This window comes from Plectropomus leopardus, chromosome 11 (genome assembly GCF_026936395.1).
Source record: "Plectropomus leopardus strain MGB_pleo_1.0 chromosome 11, ASM2693639v1, whole genome shotgun sequence".
NCBI classification, from domain to species: Eukaryota; Metazoa; Chordata; class Actinopteri; order Perciformes; family Serranidae; genus Plectropomus; species Plectropomus leopardus.
In genome coordinates, this window is record NC_142186.1 from 32,010,032 (window position 1) to 32,034,691 (window position 24,660).

The 24,660-nt window shown below is 42.1% G+C and overlaps 1 protein-coding gene across 11 annotated transcripts in view; it reads right to left on the reverse strand.

Moving 5' to 3' along the window:
* satb1b (SATB homeobox 1b) overlaps window positions 1–24,660 on the reverse strand; it is a 76,139-nt gene that overhangs the window by 45,773 nt on the left and 5,706 nt on the right. For 4 of the 11 annotated variants that reach the window (XM_042489905.2, XM_042489904.2, XM_042489899.2 and 1 more), the window contains exons 2-6: window positions 16,182–16,420; window positions 11,579–11,755; window positions 10,341–10,467; window positions 8,327–8,380; window positions 5,067–5,190 (exon numbers count right to left, since the gene is read on the reverse strand). In XM_042489905.2, the coding sequence (XP_042345839.1) occupies window positions 5,067–5,190; window positions 8,327–8,380; window positions 10,341–10,467; window positions 11,579–11,755; window positions 16,182–16,395 (696 nt within the window). In that variant the 5' untranslated portion in view covers window positions 16,396–16,420. Of the gene's footprint in view, window positions 1–5,066; window positions 5,191–8,326; window positions 8,381–10,340; window positions 10,468–11,578; window positions 11,756–16,181; window positions 16,421–17,626; window positions 18,687–24,660 lie in introns of those variants that run through there. The other 7 variants (XM_042489908.2, XM_042489902.2, XM_088084634.1 and 4 more) reach the window with 4 other exon arrangements.

Here is a 24,660-nt window from a genome sequence, read left to right on the forward strand (position 1 = left end):
AAAAGCACATCCCATTTGCAACACTGCGCCTTGTCTCTCGCCAACATCTAACACAGCTCAATTATGGCACATATCCACCTCAACTGGGATGACCCCCCCACCCCCCATGCTCCCTTCAGCCGAACACACACACATATACACATGCACACATGCACACAAGTACACTGGCAAGCAGGTTGCGCCTATGGCTGCCGAGGTGGTGAAGGCCTGCAAAGATGGCATTTTGATGACTATTTGCTGCTACGCAACGCAGCAGCTGGTGCATCAGGGGCCGCCCAGTGAGAGTGAGCAGGGGGTGGGCAAGAAGAGGTGGTGGCAATGGGAAAGAGTGGGGTGAGGTGGGGAGGGGATCTCGTTTGTTGCCATAGTTTCTGTGAACATGGGCAAAGGGGGTTGCTAAGCTTGGTAGCAACCTCAGAGAAAAATAATAAGCCTGATTGGCTGATTGAAATGGAATCACGACAAGTTTTATTCACAGCGCTGATACACATTTTTACTAATAAACGCCCATTACTTTCCCATGAAGTTGAGGCAAATTTTAAAGGTCATACATTCTCTGAAACGACCATCGATACCCATTATTGGTTCTTTTTGTATTACTGTGTAATGGCTTTTTAAAATATATAATATTAAAAAAAAACAATTAATTCAGAACAGGATTAAAAATTGATGTTAAAATATAACTTAGGGACTGTTCATTTTTTATGAGGGGAGGGGGTGGTGTGGGGAGGCATGCCAAATAATTTTTTTGCACTGTGGAGGGACCTCAAAGGGCTCAAAGCTAAATATGAAAAATTGTGGCGATTTTTTTTCTGTAAGATTTTTTAATGAATTGAATTGAATTGAATGCCCATGTTTTGTTTTCTTTAAACATTTTTGCAGATTTTTTTGTCTTTAAAATTTTAGTTAAGTAGAAATTTTGACTTTTTTTTATTTTTAAAGATTTTTTTGGTGACTTTTAAAGAAAAATATTTGGCGATTTTTATTTCTATAAAAAATGACATAGTATTTTTTCTTTAAACATTTTAGGTGATTTAAAAGAAAATAATTCTTCAAAATCACCAAAATTACACCATTTATCACAGCCCGAAACTTCACAAACAAACGCTTGTTGGATTTTCAAATATCTCAGAGACCTTGAACACGTTGAGTGTTATTACACAAGTTTGTGAAACAAAATTCCAAGACTTTTCCAAAACTTTTCCAGGCCCGAAAATTGCTATTCCATGACTGTTCCAGGTTTTTCATGACCATATGAGCCCTGTATTTGGATGACGATTCTCCAAGATTTGACTTTTTAAAGCTGTTTCACACAAGTGTAGAGGAATGAAAATGGACATGAGTGAATACATTTTCTCGGCCGGAGTTTCCTCGTGCCATTTGTAGCCCGAACACACAAAGCATGACTCCCCGCAACAAAAGAATCAAACTAAATGTTTGACAAGATGCCGGACAAAAGCAGCATTTCACAAAATAACCCCCTGCCGCCCTCCCCTCCCCGCTCTACCAGCCCTCCTCCCCCTCCCTCTTCAGCGCTCTGTTCAGAGGTGGGCTAATTCTCTTTCACTCACTTGCTGTGATTCTCTCATCTGTTAACCTCTCTTTTTGGTCCGGGATTACGCAGCAGAATATCACGGAAACGCTAATCCTGAAAAGATGCCAATCATCTGTTCCCTTCTGTAACGCCCCTTTCTCCTCCCACTCATTTTACTTTTTTTGGACAACCTCAGAGGAGGGGGCCAAATGCTCCCCGCCCTCTCACCTTCTCCTCAGACTACATGGTGACATCATCACTCACATGGCAGGGAGTCCATGTATCGAGGCAACATGGGGACATCCCTAGTTTGTGACAACCAGAGCAGTAAACCAGTTGGGTTTAGGAGGAACAAACCGCCGCTCTATGGGTGTAGCAGGCCACAGGAAACCCCACTGAGTAACAGATGTCAAACGCCATCATGGCAGCCATGTTTGAACAAGGCAGAGACATGTAGACCATCAGGGTATGGAGGCACTGCATGGCAAGGCTGCCAGTTTCCCTTTAAATTATACATAAAACTGGATTAGTAGTATTTTTTTGCCTGAAACTAGAAATAGAATTAATAAATAAATTAAGGACCAGCCAAAATCTAATAAATGTTAGTTAAGTTTTAAAAATCGAGGCTTACATTTTGTTGAGAAACAATAAAGATATGATTTATATGTGATATCTGGACTACATTTACATGCACAGTCATATCCTACTATTTGTCCAAAAATGACAGCGTTCTGAATTTAATACAGGTCATGCTGACAGATAATTCTGTCTTGGATTTGGGATATGTCGATATTATCCGGGTTTTAGGAGCATAATTTGGATACATGTACAACACATTCTCATTTCAACTCATCAAGTATCGCCACTTTGTCTGTGCTGTTCACGTTTACATATTACACCCAAGGTGTCCTCCTTTGTCCGCTGTTGACTTTCCAGGAAGGTGTGTCAATTTACGCTTGTTTATGCACTGTTTTGTTTCAAAATACACTTCTGTTTTCACAAAAAATATACAGTTTCTGCTCGTTGGATGCATAGAGTCCTTTTCAAAATAAACATACGTCTATAAAATACCTCATATTTATGCTTTTTCCTTGTGCAACACAAGCATGTGGTTATGTTTTGCAAAAAAAACATCCTAGTTTGGCTCAACATTCATTCGGGAAGCAAACAGCGGGCTCCCGGGTAAAAGTCTGGGGTTTGTTGGATCAGATTGTGCGTTTCAGTTGAGGCTTATACTGCAGTTTGTGACACAGGGCCTCTTGCCTGTTTACAGTCAGCTCCATGTGTTGTCATGAATGTGCTGTACACAAACAGGTAAGACAACAGTTTACAAGGCTGAGGGGAAGAGAATGACGCCCACAAGAAGAGCTCACAATTCTGGTTGGAGGAGAAACACACCTAATTTAAACATTATGAAAGACTATGTTATCAACAGGTTTTGGGATGATCATAAATATTTTTGCGCTGTCCTTTTTGAGACAGTGGGAAGCTGTGTTTGCACAGTTCACAGTTTCCAAACCTTTCCATGACTTTTCAAGGGCCCATAACACAGACAAAAAAGATTCGAGCCCTGCTTGCCTGGCATTTTTCAAACATCAGATTACAACTCTATCCAAACATAATTTCAGCTAGTTGGCATAAATCAAGGGGCCAGAACGCGCAGAGAAAATGAAGAAACGTACGTAACAATAAACAAAACGTGCTACAAGCTCAGCTACTTAGACAGCTACAGAAAATATATTTGCCGCCATGTTAAATTGCAAGTACAGTTATCCACGGGAGATTACTGTAACAATTTCATTACACACAACAAAATGTATGACTTTCCCAATTTTTCAAAAATGTTAACTAATTCCATATCCAGGCCTGGAAAATAACATTGGGAAATTTCATGACTTTAACAACAACCCGAGGACACCTGGGACCACAAAAAAAAAAATCCCATTTTGATGCAATGACGAGAAATGGCACAAGCTGTTCCACTTTTCTCTATTTTGGCACAATAAATGACATATTAGGGCACGTTATTTGGAGTATGCAGGGCTGCAATTTAACAGGAATATTAGTGGAATATTCATTTTTATTAACCATTTAAATGACTGAGTAGGAATATTGTCTTTCGTGTGCATGTTAACGTAGTAAATGAGAACAGAAGAGTAAAAATTACTGCGAGTTTTGTGCAGTGACTGAAGCAACCACCACTCTACAGTGGCTGGCAATATTTTCTGCTTGACAGTAAAATGTAAGACCATTTAATGCCATTTAGATCTGAATTCAGCAACAAATTGGCTGTTAAAACACATACATGACAGAAAGAAACAGATTCTGTTCAAGATATTTTCAGGACCGTCTTTCATCCTCACTGGAAAGCTAAAACAATCTCCAGTTTAATTTGAGACTGGTGCGTATTTGAAAATAGCGAATGTGTGTCTGAGGAAGAGAGAGAGTGTGTGTGTGAGCCTATGTGTTACATCCTCTGAGCTAGCGTGTGCTCTCTTCTGAGCCGTCTTCACATATGGACCGTAAACAGGGTGATTACCAGACCGGGCTGGGCTCCGCCTGAACGCCACCCAGGGACTCTTTACATCATCAGCGCACTGCTCATGCCCGGCTAAACACACAAACACACACACTGAGAGCAGCCGCTGACACACACACACATGCACACACACACACACACACAGCGCAAATGAGGGTCTCCAGGTGACCATACGGTGGCCTGGGAGGAGAGCTGGCTTCATACTGAAGGCACCTACGCACACGCTTGGATCTAAATACACACACGCATGCAAAACACAAATAACACTTTCTCATAACCGTACGTTGATATATATTTCAAAAACACACTCGGGCGAATACACAAAAAGCACACATATCTCCCACACTCACACACACACACACTGAGACACACACACACACACATTATTGGCCCTTGTGAGAGATATACTGCCGTTTCATTCCATTCACTCCAGAGCTGCCTCCATGATATACTGACTACACTGCCTGTTAATACAATATCTGCGCCAGTGCTTTCTATCCAACCTCCCAGCCGACAAAAAAACACAGAATCTAACACCTGACATGTGAACGCACATGCAGTACACCCAGCCTGATACGACGAAATGTAACTAAATGAGAAAAAGAACAAAAACAATCCAGATCGTTCTGGGTTCGGGCCAATGTTTATCTAACAATAACCATACGTTCAACAACACCTCTGCTTTTTGGCTGCCGTTGCATGTGTGTGTGTGTGTGTATGTGTGTGTGTGTGTGTGTGTCGGGGGCGGTAAAAGAAACAAACAAAAAAATAAAAAAATCATGCAGCAAACAAATGACAATAGCCATTGATTTGGATTTTCTATGCCGATTCTCTTTCCCACTTGATCAAACTCAGGGCATTTGATAAGTAAAGGATAAAATACAGTGATGATGGAGATAGGGGTGTTTGTTTTTGTGCAGTATGGTAGCAGGAGGGGGGTTGGGCGTTAATCTTTTTTTTTTTTTTTTAAATAAGCAGACTGGGCTTCAGCACCTGTGATAAGGGACATTCTTTAGCCAGAGAGCTCTGATTCATGTCTTTGAGTAACTCCTTGAGGGCGTTTCTTACTGTAGAGTGGCTCCATTGCTCGGGCGGCAGGTCCTCCAGCTTAGGACAACTGCGGAGACAGAGAGAGAGGAGAGACACACGGGGGTGTAGGGGGGGGACAGGGAAGGTAAAATAGGGAGAGGAGAGGGAGAGGAGGGGGTAGACAGGGATGTAGAGGGAGAGGAGGGGTGAGGAGAGAGCATGAGAAACAATTCAGATGGAAGAGAGACAAAGATAGAGAGGAAAGCCAGCAGCCCTGATGGTATCTTGAATTAAATGATAAAATACACAAGCCACAAATTCAGCAACACAATATCAAAATGCTTTAATCTGATAGTAAGGGTTGGACTATCCCCCTGATACATGGAGAAAATGGGTTATTACACCAATCTTGCAATCTGGAAATAAGTTTAACCCAAACAACTAGGAATGCACCGATTTATTGGCTGAACGTCGGTATTGGCTGATATTCGTACTGTTGAATAGACTATCAGCAAATAAAATTGCATTCATTAATGGCAGCGGACAATGTTTTTCTGTCATCATGTCAATTCTGCCAAGCCGAAAAAGAAAGGCTCATGACTAACAGCCACAACGGGCAGGTACAAGAAGAATACAATGACTGTTTGGCAAATGGGCTCTGAGATCTCACTAGGCAGGTTTCCAATACAGATTTACACAAAACGTAAGCAATATTTTCGAAGTACTGATAAAACACAAATGCAAGATGACTTTGTTTCCACTGAGTGATGGTCTACCACTTCTGCTCTCGCGATAACTTTCCAAGAAGCATGGCGATGGATGTTCAAATCATTAGCAGGTTTATTCTATGGCACTAGCCGTCATTATTTCCAATCCAAGGTGACGTCAGTGTTTTATGCCAGCGATAATAGCAAGGCAAGGTCCTTACACGTGGGAGCGGCTATGTATGAGGGATTTCTGGGCGGTGATAGTCCACAATTTCTCTGTGAAATTGTGAACTCAAAACTTTGGGATGATTTGCTCAACTTTTAAAGAGTTCTGTGATGCAATAACACCTCCTATAGCGCCTGCTGCATCATGGGAGCCAGTTCCTACCGACAAGCACATAACCATAGCATCACGTGACCTTAAAAAAGCAAGAAAAGTGTTTCCATTGCAGTTTTGCAAAATATGGCTTGTTTGAATCGAAATACCACCACATGCGAGCATAAAAACTTTTTCGCTATAAATGGGAGTTTTTTCAACATTGACGTGTTTCCATTAGGCGTATTTTACCTTCGCAATTTCAATTTGTGTAATTTGAGAGTCAATGGAAACCTTCCCAGTAGCAGCTAGCATCACGGGGAAAACAGAAGCATGTTTTGGACGAACAGAGATCTTCCCTGGGACGCCTTCAGGGTCGCAGTAAACCTACTGTTGTCGCTTCTAAGAATATACCCTGTTATTTCCCTTATAATGCTACATTTAGTGTGTTTACACGGACATGAATAACACATTTATGATCGAGTTTTTGGAGTATTCCATGTATGTGTTTGAGCGTTTTAACAGCATATTCCATTTATGAGAAATATGCCAGTTGAAGTACTCTGAAAGAAACTGGGTGTATACATGGGATGTGAATAACCTGATTTCTCTGTGCTCATGTAAACACCAAATCCCAAATATGATCAGGATAAGCCTCATAAACAAGTTATTTATGTCCATGTAAACACGAATCTGTGTTGACATCGTCAAGAGGAGAGCTTGTTAATGTTAGCTGTTAGCAGCAGGAGGTCGGAGCTAACTGCTAAGTTTGCACTGAGTTACATTAAGATGCGTACAAGCTCTGGTTAGTAAAAAGTAGGATAAAGTGAAGGCAAATTATAATGTTTTCATGATGTGTTCAAGTGTAATCTTATAAAATTTAGTTTTTGACGAAAAACTTCTATACTGTTGTTGGAAGGAGAAATTTGATGTTGTCACAGCAATATATAACAGATATAAGAGAGAATTATGAGATATTATATATTGTAAAAAGGTATTGAAGGAGATTTTTTTTAAAGAGAATAGAAAATTCTATTCAAAGTGTTAAAATAATTCGTATTATTTATTTTTTTGCTCATTCAGAGGTAGTATAACGAATTGCTTAATTACTTTAAAAATGTTACAGTATTTTTTTATATTGTAGATTTTTTTGTTTCCCTTGCACAAAAGGAGGAATAGCAAGAAAAACACAATAAACGACCATATAAAAACATCATCCCTGGACAAATTGTTGTTTTAAACATCATTATCAACGTAGAATTTCACAATCGGTGCATCCCTACAAACAACTATTGAGGCGTGTGTGTGTGTGTGTGTGTGTGTGTGTGAGAGGCAACTTAGAGAAGTTATCCTGAAGCATCCTTAAAACCAGACTGCAACACTCCCTCGTCCAACATCACTCAAAAAAGCTTTTAACTCAATCTGGCCTGACCCTAACAGCCACTGAAAATGGTACACAAATTACATAATCAAATAATGTATAAAAACATCAAGGCCAGATTATTTTCATTTTGATTAATCTGTTGAATCAATTATTCAATCCTTGTCAGAAAACAGTGAAAGAAAGATCACGAGAAGTTATCAGAGCCCCAACAGACGCCTTAACATTGCTTAATTTTTGACCAACAGTCATAAGTTCAAATACATTTAAAGTAGAATAACATAAATCAGAGAAAAGCAGCAACATCCTAACTTCAGCGATTAAAAGATTACTAAAATTGTCTGTAAGTCCACAAATCAAATTTGGAAACAAATCATTTTGCCCAAAACGGAGGTTTAAAACAGGGTTGTAGTATCAGTCCAAGCCTGTTTAAAATGCTCTATTTATTGATGAAATGGCCAAATCACTGGAACAATCAGATAGACGGAGCGGTAGAGACAGAGAGAGGAAACCAGAGAGAAAGAGAGCTGAACACACGGGCTCCCGCTCTTTTTTTTTTTCTGCTGCAAGCGCCCCTCCAAGACAGACAGATTTCATTTGGCGCATCAAGCAGATGCATCTGGAGATTGCTCTGTCTCTCCCTCTCTCTGCCTGCCTCGCTCTCTCTCTCCCTCTTTCATATTCTCCCTCTCTCTCTCTCTCCCTCTCTCTCTCCTGATTGTTCTGATTAGTTAATTACTTTATACAACACATCTGCTGGATTGATGCATGAATTATACATCAGCTGCATGTGGCGACTATTATTTCGTGTTACTTCTACCTTCCTGGCTCGTTGTGCTCGGCGAAACAATTTAAGGTGTTACTGGCTAGATTTCTGCGGCAGTCGGGGCAGGGGGGAGGAGGAGGGGGGGGGGGTGAAGGGATGTTGGGGTGGGGAGAGAAAAAGGGGGGGAAACAAATACAAAACAATAACAATACTGACAACAATATGCAGCAAAATCAAAATAGATTTATATATCAAATAGATTGGCTTTGACGTTAGCTGGTGCTGGAGTCGTGTGCCGCGGGGATTCGGCTCTACCTGAGAACACTCTGATTTCTGGGTTTTTTTGAAAACAAGAAATATATTCACATGGTGGGTGGGAGTGCGGAGAAACTGCACTGAGCGCCCAGTTCGCTCCGGATAAACACTGTGCGAGACATATGTTTGCATGTATCGCCGAATTACTTTTCGTGAAACCTGCCTTGACACTTTGACGAGTGAGAAGGATGAGCGATTGAGCGCCGGGTGATGAGTGTACAAGTGCATGAGACATTGTGTGCGTGTGTCCATAAATCTGTCAGCTGCTGTGTTTGGAAGCGAGCACATAGATAACCGGGAGAGAGCGGGAACAGAGAAAAGGGGATGCGTGCAAGCGGTCGAGGCTAACATCTGCTTGTGAGAAAACACACACTCGCTCACACACACAAACAATGGATTTTCCAGAACACCTTAAACTGCTCCAGCAGCTACAGAAGCCTCTGGGGAGGATGGAAGTGAACAAGAGGAGAGAAGGAGACAGGGAAAAGAGGGAAGTGGAGAAAGACAGCTATCCATGCATTCAAGGCTAGCACGCCGGAAATAAACACAACCTTCTGTATTCTGGCTGGTGGACGTGAACACATCAGTCACTGTGTGTGTGTGTGTGAGTGCTTCGCCGGTGAAGGTGGGTGGTGACGATGGCGGTGGGGGGGAAACACAGAAGGAGAGAGGAGAGAGAGAGGTAGAGGAAGAGTCGAACAGCAGCTGGCACAAGCCTCCACACCAGTGCTACTCGGCTGTGTGTGTGTGTGTGTGTGTGTGTGTGTGTGTGTGTGTGTGTGTGCCTATGAGCACATATGATGCCTGTTTGCGTCCATGTCTATAAATGCTCGTGTGTATAAATACAACCAATCCACACTCCTACAGAGCAGCATTTAGCATACAATATGGTGAGTGATGGCACAAGACAGCTAGCAGGAGTGTACGCTGTTTTTGTTTTTTTTCATGATATGTGATATAGATTCACAATATGTACTGTATATCAAATATATTTCACCTGAAATAGCCGCTGCAGCGAGGTTTATTTATGGAACTATTTCAGGTGAACAACCGTGCATTCATCTGCTGCTGCAGAGTCATTTTTAGCCGTGCGCAGTCTCCAGTTGCCCACTACATTCATTTGATTAATTTTTATGAAAAGAGCTAAAGTGGTGCTTGGTTTCAAAAACTGTTGCTACCATACATCACTTTCTCCGATGCAAAAAAAATGCCCGAGCTATCTGCTCATTAGTTAACATCACTTACCAGTTTAAGGCAGAGCAGCTACTGGAGACAAATCTACTAGATCACTCATTACAGTGAAGCTTAATTGTTAGTGTGGTATCAGTGTTCCCATCGCTTAACACTTAAACTGCCGAATAAACCGATCTCTGTGTTTCTTTAGCACCATTAGGACAGGTTTTCAGTATTCAAATGGGTTTTTCACATTTCCTGGGAAAGGTCAGTCTGTTGTGTGTGTGTGTGTGAGTAATAGAGCTATTCTCAGTATCAAAAATGCAGAGGGCATCGGCAGATTGGCACCTGCCTCTGGGCATACAAGACATGCTATGTGTGTTGGAAGCAGGGACTAATAGCTGATTCCTCTATGTGTATTAAAGCATGTGTTCATGTGTTGCAGGTTAAGACACTGCACTTTTGTGGGCGGTGGGCAGGTAAAAAAAATAGTTGTATGAACACCTACACACATTTTGGATTGGTGTTAGTTTCTGGTACTGTAAAGAGAAATGTGTGTGTGCGTGTGTGTGTTTCTTACCTGTGCAGCTGGATCTTAAGCGTGACCACGTGGTAGACGTCCTGCAGCATGTCAGCCACCGTAGCGTCCGGTGCGTCTGTCACGTATGACAGGGGGACGGGGTTCCACTTCCCCACCTGAATCATACCTGCATGATGCACACATGCACGCACATGTGAATATGGGTAAACGTGGACACATAAGCACAAAAAAACATCAATACCATCATATACCATATACCCCGGTGAAATTTCAATTTAAGAAGGTATGAAACATTACATACCGCCCAAGCCTAACTCTCTGCATAATAATCAATTACATGACTATTTTGGTATAAACATTCACTCGCCAGTGTGGTAGATAGCCTTCTGAGGTGTACTCGCCAAACAGAACTGATGCTTTTGGAAACTGTGCATAACTATAAAGGATAGGTTTATTTTAACATGCACAGTGTGCATAAAGTCACATGTAGCCACTCCAAAGGCATTTTAGTGCCATAAAAACTCTTCATATACTTTATTTGTTACTAAAATCACAATATCCATGTTTGAATTTCTCTTGGGACTGCCTTAAAAAAGAGGCAGCCCACACAGCAGGAAGTGAGCTTATGGGAGAGGTGGACTAGGGTGTGTGTGTGTGTGTGTGTGTGTGTGTGTGTGTGTGTGTGTGTGTGTGTGTGTGTGTGTGTGTGTGTGTGTGTGTGTGTGTGCGTAAGTGTGATGGACAGGCTATAATAAAAGAGCATGCTAAGAGGCACCTTGAAACAGCCACCCTCGGCCTGCGTGTGCTCAAGTGCAATTAGCAGACCCTTTCCTCCACCTGCCCCTCCCACCCACTGAGTCACTGAGTGTATGTGTATATAAATATATACAGTATGAGTGTGTGTATGTGTGGAAGCATGTGCATTTAGACCCTGTGTGAACAAGCATACATCTGTGTGGGAATGTGTGTGTGTTTGTGTGTATGTGTGTGACCCCTGCGAGACTTGAGCATCTCCTGTCTGGGATCAGTGTCAGGATGTGTTACTGTGGCTTCAGATCTGCTGGCGGTAGGCTATTATGGTCACAGAGTGTGTGTGCGTGTGTGTGTGAGCGAGGCATAAAAGAGTGTGTGTTTGAGTGTGTGCAGAAGTAACAGCATGTCAGAAAACGCTGTAGAGAAGACGTTAATGAGCATTAGAGAGATAAAACAGGAGAAAAAAGAGGCAGAACAGAGAAGGAAATGAAGAGATGGTGATGAGAGTCAATGAGTGACGTTACCTTTGGCCTGGGCCGCTGAGCTGTGGGAGTAGCCCAGCGACAGCAGGGCCATCTCGATGAGCTGGTTGAAGAGCATGTCCTTGCGCACCAGGACGAACTCGGCGTGCTCCTCCTTGCTGTCAAAATCCATGGGATTCTCGTAGTGCTCGACCACGCAGAACACAGGCAGCATGTTGCCTGAGGACATCGAGACACAGAGACGCAAGTAAGAAATGAAAAGGGTTCACATTTCTTCACATGCAAACTTTGACCTTCAGTATTCGGTGTGTTTGCGGAGGGACGAGATGAATATTTAGCGCTGACGATTAAGTTACACTGAGGGTGAGTGTCAAGGGATTATGAGTGAGTGATTAGATTGCTGCTGAGTGGAAGTTCTGCACAGAAATTAACTAACGGACGAGTTTGGACCATCAAGGCATTTTTCATCTTTTATGGGGCAATTTCTATCTAAACCCTCACCTCTTTGACTCAATGCCAAACTCTCACATCATCGGGGGAATCAAACATTCCTTAAGTGCACAATAACCTGCACAATTTCAGAGGCTGAATTGAGTCTTTTTATATAGAAATTCTCTCTTTTGTCATGTAATCTCCATGATCTTCTCGCTAAGTTTTTCAAAGGTGGTTTTTCCATCTGTAATCCCATTTTAAGTGGCTTTTTTTATCAACTGTTGGAGGATTCCTTCCTGCAAGCTTAGGTTCATCTTCCTCATTTTAAGATGATGACATAATGTTACAGAGCTGTTGCACTATGGGTTGAGTGAGTTTAATAAGCTCATATATATATTACAGAACAAATTATCACAGTGTGAGCTCAGTGTGAGCAAACATGAAGCAGCCACAAAAATCCTTTCACTCCTCTGTCTCCTTTTAACTAACTTGTCAGAAAAAATGTTGGTATCTTACATTTCTGCAAACCATGGTTGCATTAAATTTGCTCGTTGTTATGTAGGGGGTGCATTGAAAGTTTACGTTTAGTAAAGCTGTGGTTAATGTCTTTGTGTAGGAACAGAAACCACTTGGTTATGGTTGGGAAATGATCATGTTTTAGTTTTAAATACCCAGTTTGGAGGTCACAATTCTGGCAGAAAAGCTGCTTTGTCTTGGTAAAAAACAAACGCTTTTTGTGCCAAAAAAGCTGCTGAAAACAGTGGCCGGTTGCTACAAAAGACTTATATTTGGTGCCTAAAAACCTACTTAGAACACAACAATGACTCGCTTTTGTTGTTTTTTGGTCGCCAGGGTTTCACACACTTTCAAATTACAACATCTGGTGCAACAAATAGATTTCTATTCTTGGAGTTGGACCATTCATTAGGAGCACCGCTGAAATATACATATTATGCGGTTATTCATTTAACCAACCTCTCGTAGCATCTATGCCCAGAGTGTACTCTGGGCACAGATGGAGCAGCATAATGTCAGGCTCAGTGAAAGTGAAACTTAACCATTTATTCTGCTGGGTCTAAAAGTTTGCTTTCACCTGCAGCTTCTGCTCTTGTCATCCATTGATCTAATATAATCAGCAATGAACAAATCGACAGATCAATTATCCACCCCAAGAGTCCCAAACTGCCGCTGAGGATAAAAAGAACTGCGCCTGTGCTGCTTTCACAGGCCCGCGAAAACCTCCGAATATAGAGAGAGGACACAGAATGATACAAAGGGATGGACATGCATTTAGAAGAGAAAAAAAAGTTTTAAAGGGCACAATCCCAGCCAGAAAAGCTGCAATGTCTTGGCAAAAAACAACCGCTTTTTGTGCCACTATCCCAGCAGCAAAGGAGCAATATTTTGGTTAAACAACCACTTTTTGTGTCTAAAAAGATACTGGAAACACAGCATGGACTCACTGAATCACAACTGGTTGTGTTGCTTGTTAGTCTTGAACAGTGGTCTGCAGCTTGGCAGGCCTTACCCTCCACCTCAACACGACAAAGTCTGCTCACTTTAGAAACATTGACACAAAACGTGCAAATGTATCCTATTTGTGGTTTGCAGAAACACACAATGCCAACATTTTCTTCTGGCTGCTCCTTTTGGCATAATTAACTGTTTATTCACTATTGAGGTTCTGGGATCACATCGTCCTCTCCTTCTGCCTGCCAACCTAAAATCATCTTCCCATGATGCAGTGCTTCAAATCCCGCACCACCTCTGCGCCCTGAGGTTTACTAGTCTGTGTCAACAGTGGCTCTGCTGTTAGGTGGAATGAGCAATCCTTGTCCAAAGACTGCCGAATGTTCAAGAGACCCACTGTGCAAATATCACCCAATATGCCATTTTTTTCCCTAAAATAACATCCCTGAAATTTAAGGAAGTTTAAGTGCGCGGGGACGACTTGGCCTTTTGAAGTCTCAGTTTGAATAAAAACAGCAGAAAAATCGAAATTCTGTCAAAGTGTTGATGAAGAGTAAATAGCTCACTGTACGCTGTGTGTGAGGTGGCCTGTTGCCCTACTTTCTCAGCATGTCTCCACTCTACTATCACCTCAACGCAGTGCTGTACATTTATTGTCATTGCCGATTAAAAATGATTCACATTCGAATATTTTCCAATCCCAGGCATTCCAGAAGATGCACGCAGCTCTGGCAAAACAATCAATAAGCCGACAGATGCCAGGGAATGTGCTGAAAGAGCTGCTTTTCTCCTCCCCTGATTTTAATAGATAAAGATCTAACAATAAAGACTGCTGTGTAGGTTCATTTGGGGGATCAATACTGGCTTTGTTTCCAGGGAGCCCAGAGAGGGCTGCGGTAAATATTGTTTCGGGCTCGGACACAATGCCCACTGTGGGCCCTCTGCGAAGCCTCCGCGGCGGACCGCCCGCCTCCCTCGGCCGCTTCACCCTTTGCCCAAGAAGAAAAGAGGAAGAGGAGAGGAGGGGAGAGCAATGAGGAGGCTTGGAGGAACAAACGTCGTAGGAGGCCAAGGGAAGCAGAGATGATGGAGGTGAAAAATTAGGCTCTCTCAGCTGGAGGGCGACACGTAGATTAAAGGAGCAAATAAGAGAAACGGCCCATCCGAGGACACTCACACAGCCGCATTCCAAGAGTTCCTGAGTCCCTCTTGCCCAAAGAGAACCAAACCAGCCAAACAAACAAACAGACGAGCCTTAGCTGCCAACCGCTATTACAACTCCGAAACCTGCAGGTTTTAAACTCATTTCCAACCCAGTAAAAAAACAAAAAAAAACCCCACCACAAAACATAATCATAAAAAGGTTCATATTTTGGAAAGCTCTGCCCGCCGTGTTTTTCACGAGACGACACCAGTTATATTAAAAAGCTATGTCATAATCTCAAACGAAAGGGCTCCCTTTAAACAAGAATGGCTCTTAAAGGACTGAAACTTTCCCTTAATAAACAAATGTCGGAGCAGGAGGGCTGCGGTTGGAGAGGGGAGCAGTGACACAGCGCTCTGCAGCACGACACAGGAATAATTCTCACAGTGCTCTTCTATTAGCTATTGTCTGGGCAAATAAGTGGGAGTGTGTGCGGTGCGTGTGTGTGCGCCGAGATGACTAAAGACGCATTGTAAAAAGGTTTAAGAGTTTTGGAGAGCATGCGGGGGGTGGTGGTGGGTGGAAGGTGGTGTGTGTGGGCGGGGGGCTATTTAAACTGCATTTAAATAGCTTTCCTGTATTTACAAGCTTGATTCTTCTCTTACTGATGCACAAGTGAACGTAAAAAGTTGAATTTGTTTCATAATTAGTTTGTACCAACTAACAAATAATTATTTTTGTTATTATTTCAAACTAAAACTATCATTTAGTGAGGAGTATGGCAGAAATTAGGGCTGCACCTAATGATTATTTTCATCTGCCGATTATTTTTTTGATTAATAGATAAACAGGCTAAAAAATGTCAGAATATAGAGAAAATAAAGTTCCCCATGTTTGTGTTTTGTCCAACTAACAGTTAAAACCCTGAATTACTTAGTTTTCGGTCAAGTAAGACAAAGCACCAATCTCACATTTGAGATGCAAATTCTTGCTATGTTTGTTTGAAAAACGACTCAATCTACTAATTAGTTCATCTGCTAATTGTTTCAGCTCTATCACAAATAGTGAGAGGTGCCCCTAACAAATATCCCAAGATCTAAGGTGAAGTCTCATAATTGATTGTTTTGTCAGTCTAACGGTGCAAACCCCAAATTATTCAGTTTTCAGTCACATAAGACAAAAAAAAGCAGAAATTGCAGCAAAATGTTTCAATTTTTTGCTTTACAAATGTGTCGAACTGCTTATAAATGTACCGATTAATTGCTTCAGCTAAATCAAAAACAGTGAGAGGTGTCCCACTAAATTCACAGAATCTAAGGTGAGGTCTTCAAATTGACTGTTTTGTCCAATTAACGACACAAAACCCTAAAATTTACAATCATATCGAATGGAGATAATCAGTAAATCTTCACATTTGCGATGCTGAACGCAGCAAATCCACTGCGTGACAAATATTAAATCAAACAAAATCATTGTGGATTAATTTTCTCTTGATCCACTAAACCATTAATCAACTAATCGTTCCAGTGCTAGTCCGGCCCCCGCACACACACACACACACACACACACACACACACACACACACACTGTCCCTCCTACCTCTCTTGTGGCAGGTCTTCAGCAGGTGTCCGGTGGGTTTGTACGGGACCCCGGCGAGTTTTGCCCCGGTGCTGCCCAGCCTGGCCCGGCCCAGGGGGCTGCCGTTCTGCTCCAGCCGGGGCAGCTTGGCCGGCGGGGCCTTGGCCTCTGCCATGCTGTTGACCAGGTCAGAGTTCTCCTTGCCCAAACACGTCTCGCTGAGATGGTCCATCATGCTCAGCACCTCTGCTCACTATCACCTGGGGACACACACACAGAATGATTCAGCTGTCAGCGGAGATATGTGCACGGCATAAAAGCAGCAGCTGAAATGTGACACGAGGGGAGTAAGAAGCACAAAATCTTTTGTGTAGATATCACTGACACGAGGATGTTTTTACAGGGCAAAAAAAAAAGTTCTTTAGGTAATTGAAACCTCTGAGAACAGACCCATTACGGCAATAACTGTCAATTCGCTTCAGTTATGATGACTTGGGCCACGGTGACGTTTTCGTGCCGCTGTAATGTTCCCATTTTTCAACACATGTATTATGTATGGGTGTCCCACTAGAGATTCCCATGCGAGAGGGGGCAAACAAGCCCCGGTTTTAGTGCAAACACATTAATTTGCTGGGAGATTCCACTTGAATGAGTACAGTGCAGTTCAAGGAACAAGGTTCAGCCGCGACGCACGCAGAGTGGAAACTAACGTAATTCGGTTTCTGAGTCACTTCGTGTGGCTTCACATTCATGACGCAGCTCAGAAGGGAAGGGAAGGGAGGCGAAAGGCCGCAACGTCGTTTTGCTGTGGCAGGCGTACAGTTACATGACTTTACAGGTGAGAACTTTGTTTTTAGACATTGCAAGCTGCAAAAGCACGTTCATGGAAAGCAGTACGTTTACAACTCTGGATTGAGGGGAGCTTCTGGAAACTTGAAAACAGACAGTTGCTGACTCATGAGGACAATCATCAAAAGTTAAATAGGAGACGGAGAGGAAGGAGAGACGGAGCTTTAACCACAGGTGCTTCTCAGACACAAAGCTATTTACTGAGGCTGACAAATCACACCTTATCCCAACTCCTCGGGTCAACTTTAAGATTCGATCTGGCTTAATGAACAACGTTTTAACGTATAAAACTGCAACAGAAAAGTAATGAAGCGTGATTATGCATGCAGGTTGATGAACATGAACTGGAATGCTCTTGTCAAAAGAGCAAAAAGGGCAAAATCATCCACCCCCACGCAAAAGATCATGAACTCCTCCATTCATAACATGCAATGAGGCAACTAATTCCCCAACAAATAAGGGGGCCAAAGGAATCCAGACCCGGATACAGTCTAGATCCAGGTCAGGATTTTTAAATGACCTTAAAACACACACACACAAAACCAGGAGTTTAAATGGACACATTAAAAAAAAGAGGTGTGAGTTAAGGGAGAAGTTGCAAAATCTTCCAAACCAACCTGAAACGCAGCACTTCAGCACTGGGGAGCATATAACACCGCCTGGAAAACACGTCTTCTTCAAGTTTGGCCAGGGTAGAAAAGAAAAAAAAAGACACCCCCCCAAAAAAAGAAGTCCTGCTCCTGTGTTTGTATCTCTCTCTCTCTCTCTCTTTTTACGTGTGCATGACAGCAAGACCAAAAATTAATGTTTAAAAAGACGCTTTCTCCTGCTCTTTTTCGACTGGCAGGCGGCGCGAGAAAACAACAACCCGGGTCTGTGCGCGAGACGACGAGGTCGAGATGGACCGCGATAGGCGAACATTGGTGAGCGGGTTTATGTGTGTGTCCGTGCTGTCCGTTAGCTCATACCGTCCAAGTGGGAGGAAAAAAAAAACAAACGGCAACCGAGACCGTTAGAGCCGGCGACGTTTAGCGCAAAGTGAGCGGTTAGCCGCGTCCATCGCTTACAAGTGAAGTCTGCTTTAGTTCGCACCACAACATCCGAATATCGGCAGGCAGCAGCCGCGCAGCACAGTTAGCAGCCGCCGGTGGAAACCAAAAGCACCTCGGACACAGTTGTAATGATAATAACCGCCGCCGAGACCTGATAAACCCTCCGTGTGTATGTTCACGGGGAAAAAATAGCTTGACGTCGGGGCTTGAGCTGGATTGGACACACTGGGAGACAGAGAAATAATAATAATAACCGACAGTCTTGCTATCGAGGCGATGTGGAGACGATATGCGGACAGCCGGAACAGGTTCGCCAAATAAAACAAGCGGAGAGGGGGGTCAAAAAGTGCCGTTTACTTTCCGATGTCGAGCGTAAATAAGGCTTGCTGTGGATGCATAAGAGCTGCGATAGTAATAGTAGGAGGTGTCCTGTTGGTTGGGGATTGGCGTCCGGACGGAGCTCCTCTTTCTTTCTATCTCCCTCTCTGTCTCTCCCCCTCTCACTCCGTCTCTCCCTCTCTGTCCCCATTAAATTATTAGTTGTATTGACTCATCACTCCCCCCTCTCCTCTCCTCGCTGCTGGTGCTGCCGCTGCTTCTCCTTGTGCTTTCCCTTTCTCCTCCTCATTTCAAATGGCGTGGTGGAGGGGGGTAAAAAAATGTAGGAGAAAAAAAATAGAAGATAGGAGGGGGATGTATGTGTGTGTAAGTGTGTGCGTGTGTGGTGGAGAGTGTGTGGATGAGAGAGGTATAATCCCCTTATAATAATAGTGATAATAAAAAAATCAACACATGATTTCATCTCAGGCCGAAAAGTCCAAATAAAAGTGAAGAAAGTGGACAGAAACCACACATAAACACACATGCATGCACGCACACACACACACACATACAACACACACACACACACACACACACACACACAGCGAGGAGGAACGGTGGTGCGATTTCCGGCTGTGCGCGCAGGAATTTTTAATCAGCTTGATTAGAGTGAGGCGGTCCTGCATTTATTACCGGGTAACACACAGATGCTCGCGCGCACGCACGCACACACAAACACACACTCATACTCTCTCTCTCACACACCCACACACACACACACACACACACACACACACACACACACACCCCTTAATTTTTTTTTTAAATTTTGTTTTGCCCAAGAAATAGTTTTAATTTTACAAAATATTAGTGCTTTGGTCGAAAACAGCAAATATTAAGTTGAACTGTTTGACCTACAGTCACTTCTGACATAAATACATGAACTAAATTAACTGAAGGGAACTTAAAATGCACGTAGGATGTACACAAAATATTTTATGGATCCCTCTAAGCATCAAAACATCCGTTTTTCATATAAGGGTATTTTTAAAAATATATAAATATATATATTTTGCATGTGCAATAGGTGTCTCAAGCCTTTTTCTTACTTATTACATATGCTATGAATTGATAACAGAATTTACAAATTAAAAAGCCTAAAAGGTTGGACATAGCTATTCAAATGGCAAACTATATGACTTAATTATTAGACAAGCACTATAATGCAAAAACATTTTTTTCTATAATTAATTAGGTAATAATTTACATCCTGAACGCTTTAATGACCAAATTATGGCAATCATTTACACTAATAAATATTTACGAAAGCCTTAAAAAATGGAAAGGCTCTATTTTTCTGCACACTAAAGGTGGAGAGCTATATGCCCTGTGCATTCAGTGTCAAAATGCAAGAATTATTTAGTGTAATATTTAGTTATGGCATTGTAAATATAGTAAAATACATACATTTTTATTATAATATAATCACCAAACAAAGAAAATAGTAGTTTAAAATGGGTGATCATTTCACTTTATTATCATATCATTTAAGTCGGTTTGCTAGTACCTAGTTTTGATAGTGCTGAGTAATATAAAAATCAAATAAATAAAAAAACAAATAAAAATAAAGTAGTTTAACTTCAGTGATATAAATTAAAAAGTGAATTTTAGTGGGATCTTTGTTGACTATGTTCTTGACAATAAACAAACAAACAAACAAAAAAGTAAAGATGATAGACATTTTCGATCTCAGCATTTATCTTTTGTTATCATTCTGCTTTTTTTCTCACAAACTTTACCTCCATAGCAGGTCATGCTGTATTATGTCAAACTGGATTACACAAAAATATTAGACAAGCTAATCTCTTGTTGATATTGTCAACAAAACCCTGAACTGTCAAAGTTGCGGAAGAGCTGAAAACGAGGTTAGAAAGGAAAGGAGGGATGTGCGAGGCTGGAGAGCGACACAATCTCTGCAAACAATAGCAAGCTGGAAGCTTTTTTTTCTCAAGTTGATGTGTGAGCTATTGTTATTATTTTGTAATTATTTCATGAACCTTTCCCTGCTGGCGGCGCGGCTTTGTTCCTCTGGAGCGAACTGCAAAAATATCAGACAAGGTAATCTCTGTTGATATTGTCAATAAAGGCCTGATATGGCGTTTGTACCTAACCTTAAGGTGGCCTAATAATAACGGTTACACTCTGACTTTATGAGCAAAGGCCAGACTAATATCTGGTGGGGACACACACACACACACACACACACACACACACACACACACACACACACACACACACACACTCGCATGTGACAATAAATGCACTAGTGCTGTCTGCTGGTGTGAGATGGAGATGTGTTTCTATCTTTAGGCTCTGTGAAGAGTCAGAGAGGTGAGTGTGTGAAGCAAAGTTCAACGTGGAGACCACAGGGGAAATGTGTTTTTACACACACGTGAAATACGCTGATATCGTAAAAATAGTATGTAGAACGAAAGCAATGAAATGCAAAGAAATATTCATTATTTCATTGCTATTGTGCCACAGATTAAACATTAAGCCTTTGTTCTTTGGCGACTGAGCGAGGCGGGGTGATGTGATCCGACTCATCTGGCCAATATCCACATCAAAGACAAAACCAGCGAGCGCGTCTGTCCAGGTTGTGTAAGAACAAAAACAGGAAACCAACAGAAAACAGGAAGCGTGTACACCTTTCGAGGCGACAGAGCCAGGGGTTGAGAGCCGACCGTGGAGGTCAGGCACATGTGAAATGCTACATAACACTACGTGCTTGCTAATAAATCTTTGCAGGGCTCATAAACTGCCTCTGTGTGAGAGCGTAAATACAGTGAGGGTACATCGTCTCACACAAAGCTGTTGTTTCATAAACAATGCAACAGCACAGGCGTGAGCTCCTCGGCTTAGCTCGACAGTAACCGCCGTCAGGTGACGACGACAGTTGGAGGAAGTCTATGGGACAACTGTGAAGGAAATCATTCAGATTTACGGAAGGTGTTTACAGCTCAGTTTTAGGGGAAAACATACTGGAGTCCTTTAACCGAAAGTGGAACACATCAAAGACGGAAGAAGTGATGGTGTGTTGTATCACTCCTCATTCAGCTCATAGCTGTGAGACCAAATCATTGTTCCACCCACCCATGTGAGGTCAAAAGTTTCCTCATTTCAAAATACATTTGTGTCCAAAAAGGCTGCATTAGGAATTCACAGCAGAAGGCCAGTGGAGAAGCTTTTAACGGAAAAATACAATGTGAAACTCACCTCCGGACCTGAGATGGAACAATGTCTTGCAATATTGACACCTAGTTAGCGTGAGGTGTAAGTTTTGAGGGGGCGGCCGCATTTTAAAAGGGTCCCACATCTGTGGTTTTTTACAGGAAATGGAAGACTTATTGAAACTGCTCTCTCAAGACCCCGACATGTTTGAATTCACAAGCAAGAGGCTGCTGCACAGATTCAGTGATCAATTGTTATCTTAACCATTCTCGGGGTTTCAGTGAGCTGCCAGCACTGTGTGCTAAACACAGCTGCGGTGTGCAGTGTGGTTAAATGGCTCTGCTATGTGTCTGAATAAAAAGACCCAAACTGTGGCGTAATTGCTATATTTACAGAGATTGACTCCAACATGAGATATTCAGATTCTGAAAAATGTGACAACGATTTCCACAAAGAAAACACGAAAGTAAAAATCACAAATGGATCATATTGAGCTCTTTGCAACAAGAAAGGTTCACATAAGAGGATGAAGCTGTCCTGCAGCTATGTTTTATTATAATTAGAAATAATGAATATCACATAATAGTTTGTTTTTGTGCAGTATTTCAGACTCTGCCTGCTGTTCAGGTTCACTGGAGTCACTGTGATATGTAGTAACATGAATTGCAGAGACAAGCTGCAGCCCCCCCCCCAACACACACCCAAACCTCCTCAGCAGATCACTTTGCATCACCTAGACCTGCACGGCATCGCTGCACAACACTCTGCATGTTGACATGTTTTCCACGTTGACATGTTTTACATGATGTTCTCCGCAGCTCCCGTTTCTCTCTTTGGTTTTGTGGGTTTTTTTTTTCTTCCTTGGCCGCAGTTAGCAGCGTTCGGAAAATAGGAGCGACGGTGAAAGCAAGCCATTGTCGGCAAATGCTCTTTTCTATCTGGCATGACGCAAGCAGCCGCAGTCATTTCCACTGTGATTGTCGGGCACCATCAGAGAGCATCGATAACCCCTGCCAGGCCTTGGCACCGCCAACAGGTGCCGGCACTGCCAGCTAGGTTGGCACCGACGTGGCTGTGAAAACCCTCTGACATCCAGAAGGGCACAGATTTGCACTGAATGCACCACTGAATCAACACTGCTGATTATCAATTAACATATACCGTTTTGTATCACACAGAAAAGAGGGGAAAAATGGGTTTTGAAACACAGAAAGCCTGTTTAAAAATACTAGCCGTGTGCTGTTATAATCACGTGCTGAATACAGATTTAGCTCTGCTCAAGGTGGGTTTTTACAAGCCGGTGCGCCTTTGTGTTGGGGAGATACAGTACGTAATTGTTCAGGCAAGATTTTGTTGGCCACGTTTGTACAGAAAACATGAAAAACGACATGAGGAACATGACAGACTGGATTCTAAATTGCAACATATTTAAATGTCAGGAGTCATAGCATTACACCGCAGATCCATTTCACCTCCTGTGTGTGTGTGTGTGTGTTACCACAGGTACAGCATGTTTTCACCATAACACACTTATCAGAACCATCACATCTGGCCTGCCGCTTTTTAAACCACATGTTTATGTCTCAGGAGGAATTAAATATTATGCCTTTAAGAAGGCTCCGATAATGAACACACAAAAGGGCGAAATAAGAAAATGTATCTTTGTTGGCTCAGCATCGAGAAGCGTCTTTATTTACTGAGTCAGGCGAAGCCGGCGCCATCGCTTACAGTACGTAGGTGTTGTGATGTCTTCATGCTCGCCACTTGTGATGCTTCTAATAGGCATTAATACGATTATTTGGAGAGCTAATACAAATTAGTCTGCGCATCCAGTCTGAGCGAATAGCATGGGGGTATAAAGCGCTGTCACTGGTGTGACTTTGAGCTCTTTCTGCAAGTGTCTCCCACAATAAAAAACACACACGTAAACATAATAGTATTATTAGAGGCTGCAAAGGATTTAATAATCTGTCTGGGAATGTGTCACAACACGCCTGAATCAGTGTGGGTGCACAGATGAACCTCAGCGAGACAGAAGATGACACGTACAGTGGAAAAAAAAAAAAAAGGAAAACAAGGGTGGTGTACTGTACAGTGGGTTCCGTGCAAAACCAACAGGCGGTTAAATGAGTCGTAAAAGTGACAAAAAAATTAAATCAATGTGTTTTCTAAACAAAAGCGCTGAATTGATACAGCGGTAGACAGTATTTTATGTATAAACAATTGACAATTTCATTTTTCATTATGACTGAATTGACATAGAAGGAAGTTTTGACTGTTGGGACAAAGAAATTGTGCACTGCCGTTGGCGTTTGTAGGTCATTATGTGGTTTCAATATGTGTGACAGACTCCAGACTAAACTAACATATGTGCTACTAAAAGAAAAGACTACACTGTAACAATAAATTATTTGTTTTAACTTTCGGCCTGCCAAACATTTTTTTAAGTTGAATTTGAGAAGACAAGTTGAATCATTACAAAAACCTCAACTTGTCTTCTAAAATGCAGACCAACTTACAATTTTAAGCCCGCCGGACAATAACTTTTTGAAGTTAAAACAGTTAGTCTAACACAAAAAATATCTTGAAATCTGACAATTACAACAAGCACAATGTGTCATCACTTTGTCCTCCCAGAAATGCAATCGTTTGTGACACTTTTCCTCTAAAAGACTGATCTCCCTGCACAACTGTTGCACAAAATCCTGCAGTCGGTTCACTTCTATATAGAGATCAGGAGGTTTATTAATGTTCCCTCGTAAGACATCCGAAGACCAAAAAAAATTGCTTAATCAGTTGTTACGAGGTAAGCACAGATAGACTAAATATTCCATAATGAACATATCCTCCAAATCAAATTAGTTTCGTGTTTTCCATTAGCCTCTCATACAGCTAGTGTGGCTTTCAATTACTAGTGAAATAAGGTGATTTCTGCATTTCTCATATGTCCGCGCTCCGGTGTGGGAGGAGGGAGAAAAGAGAGGAAGAAAGAACAAGGGGGATGTAATGAACTGAGAGTCGACTCCTAAGTGCTTAATTGTTTCATA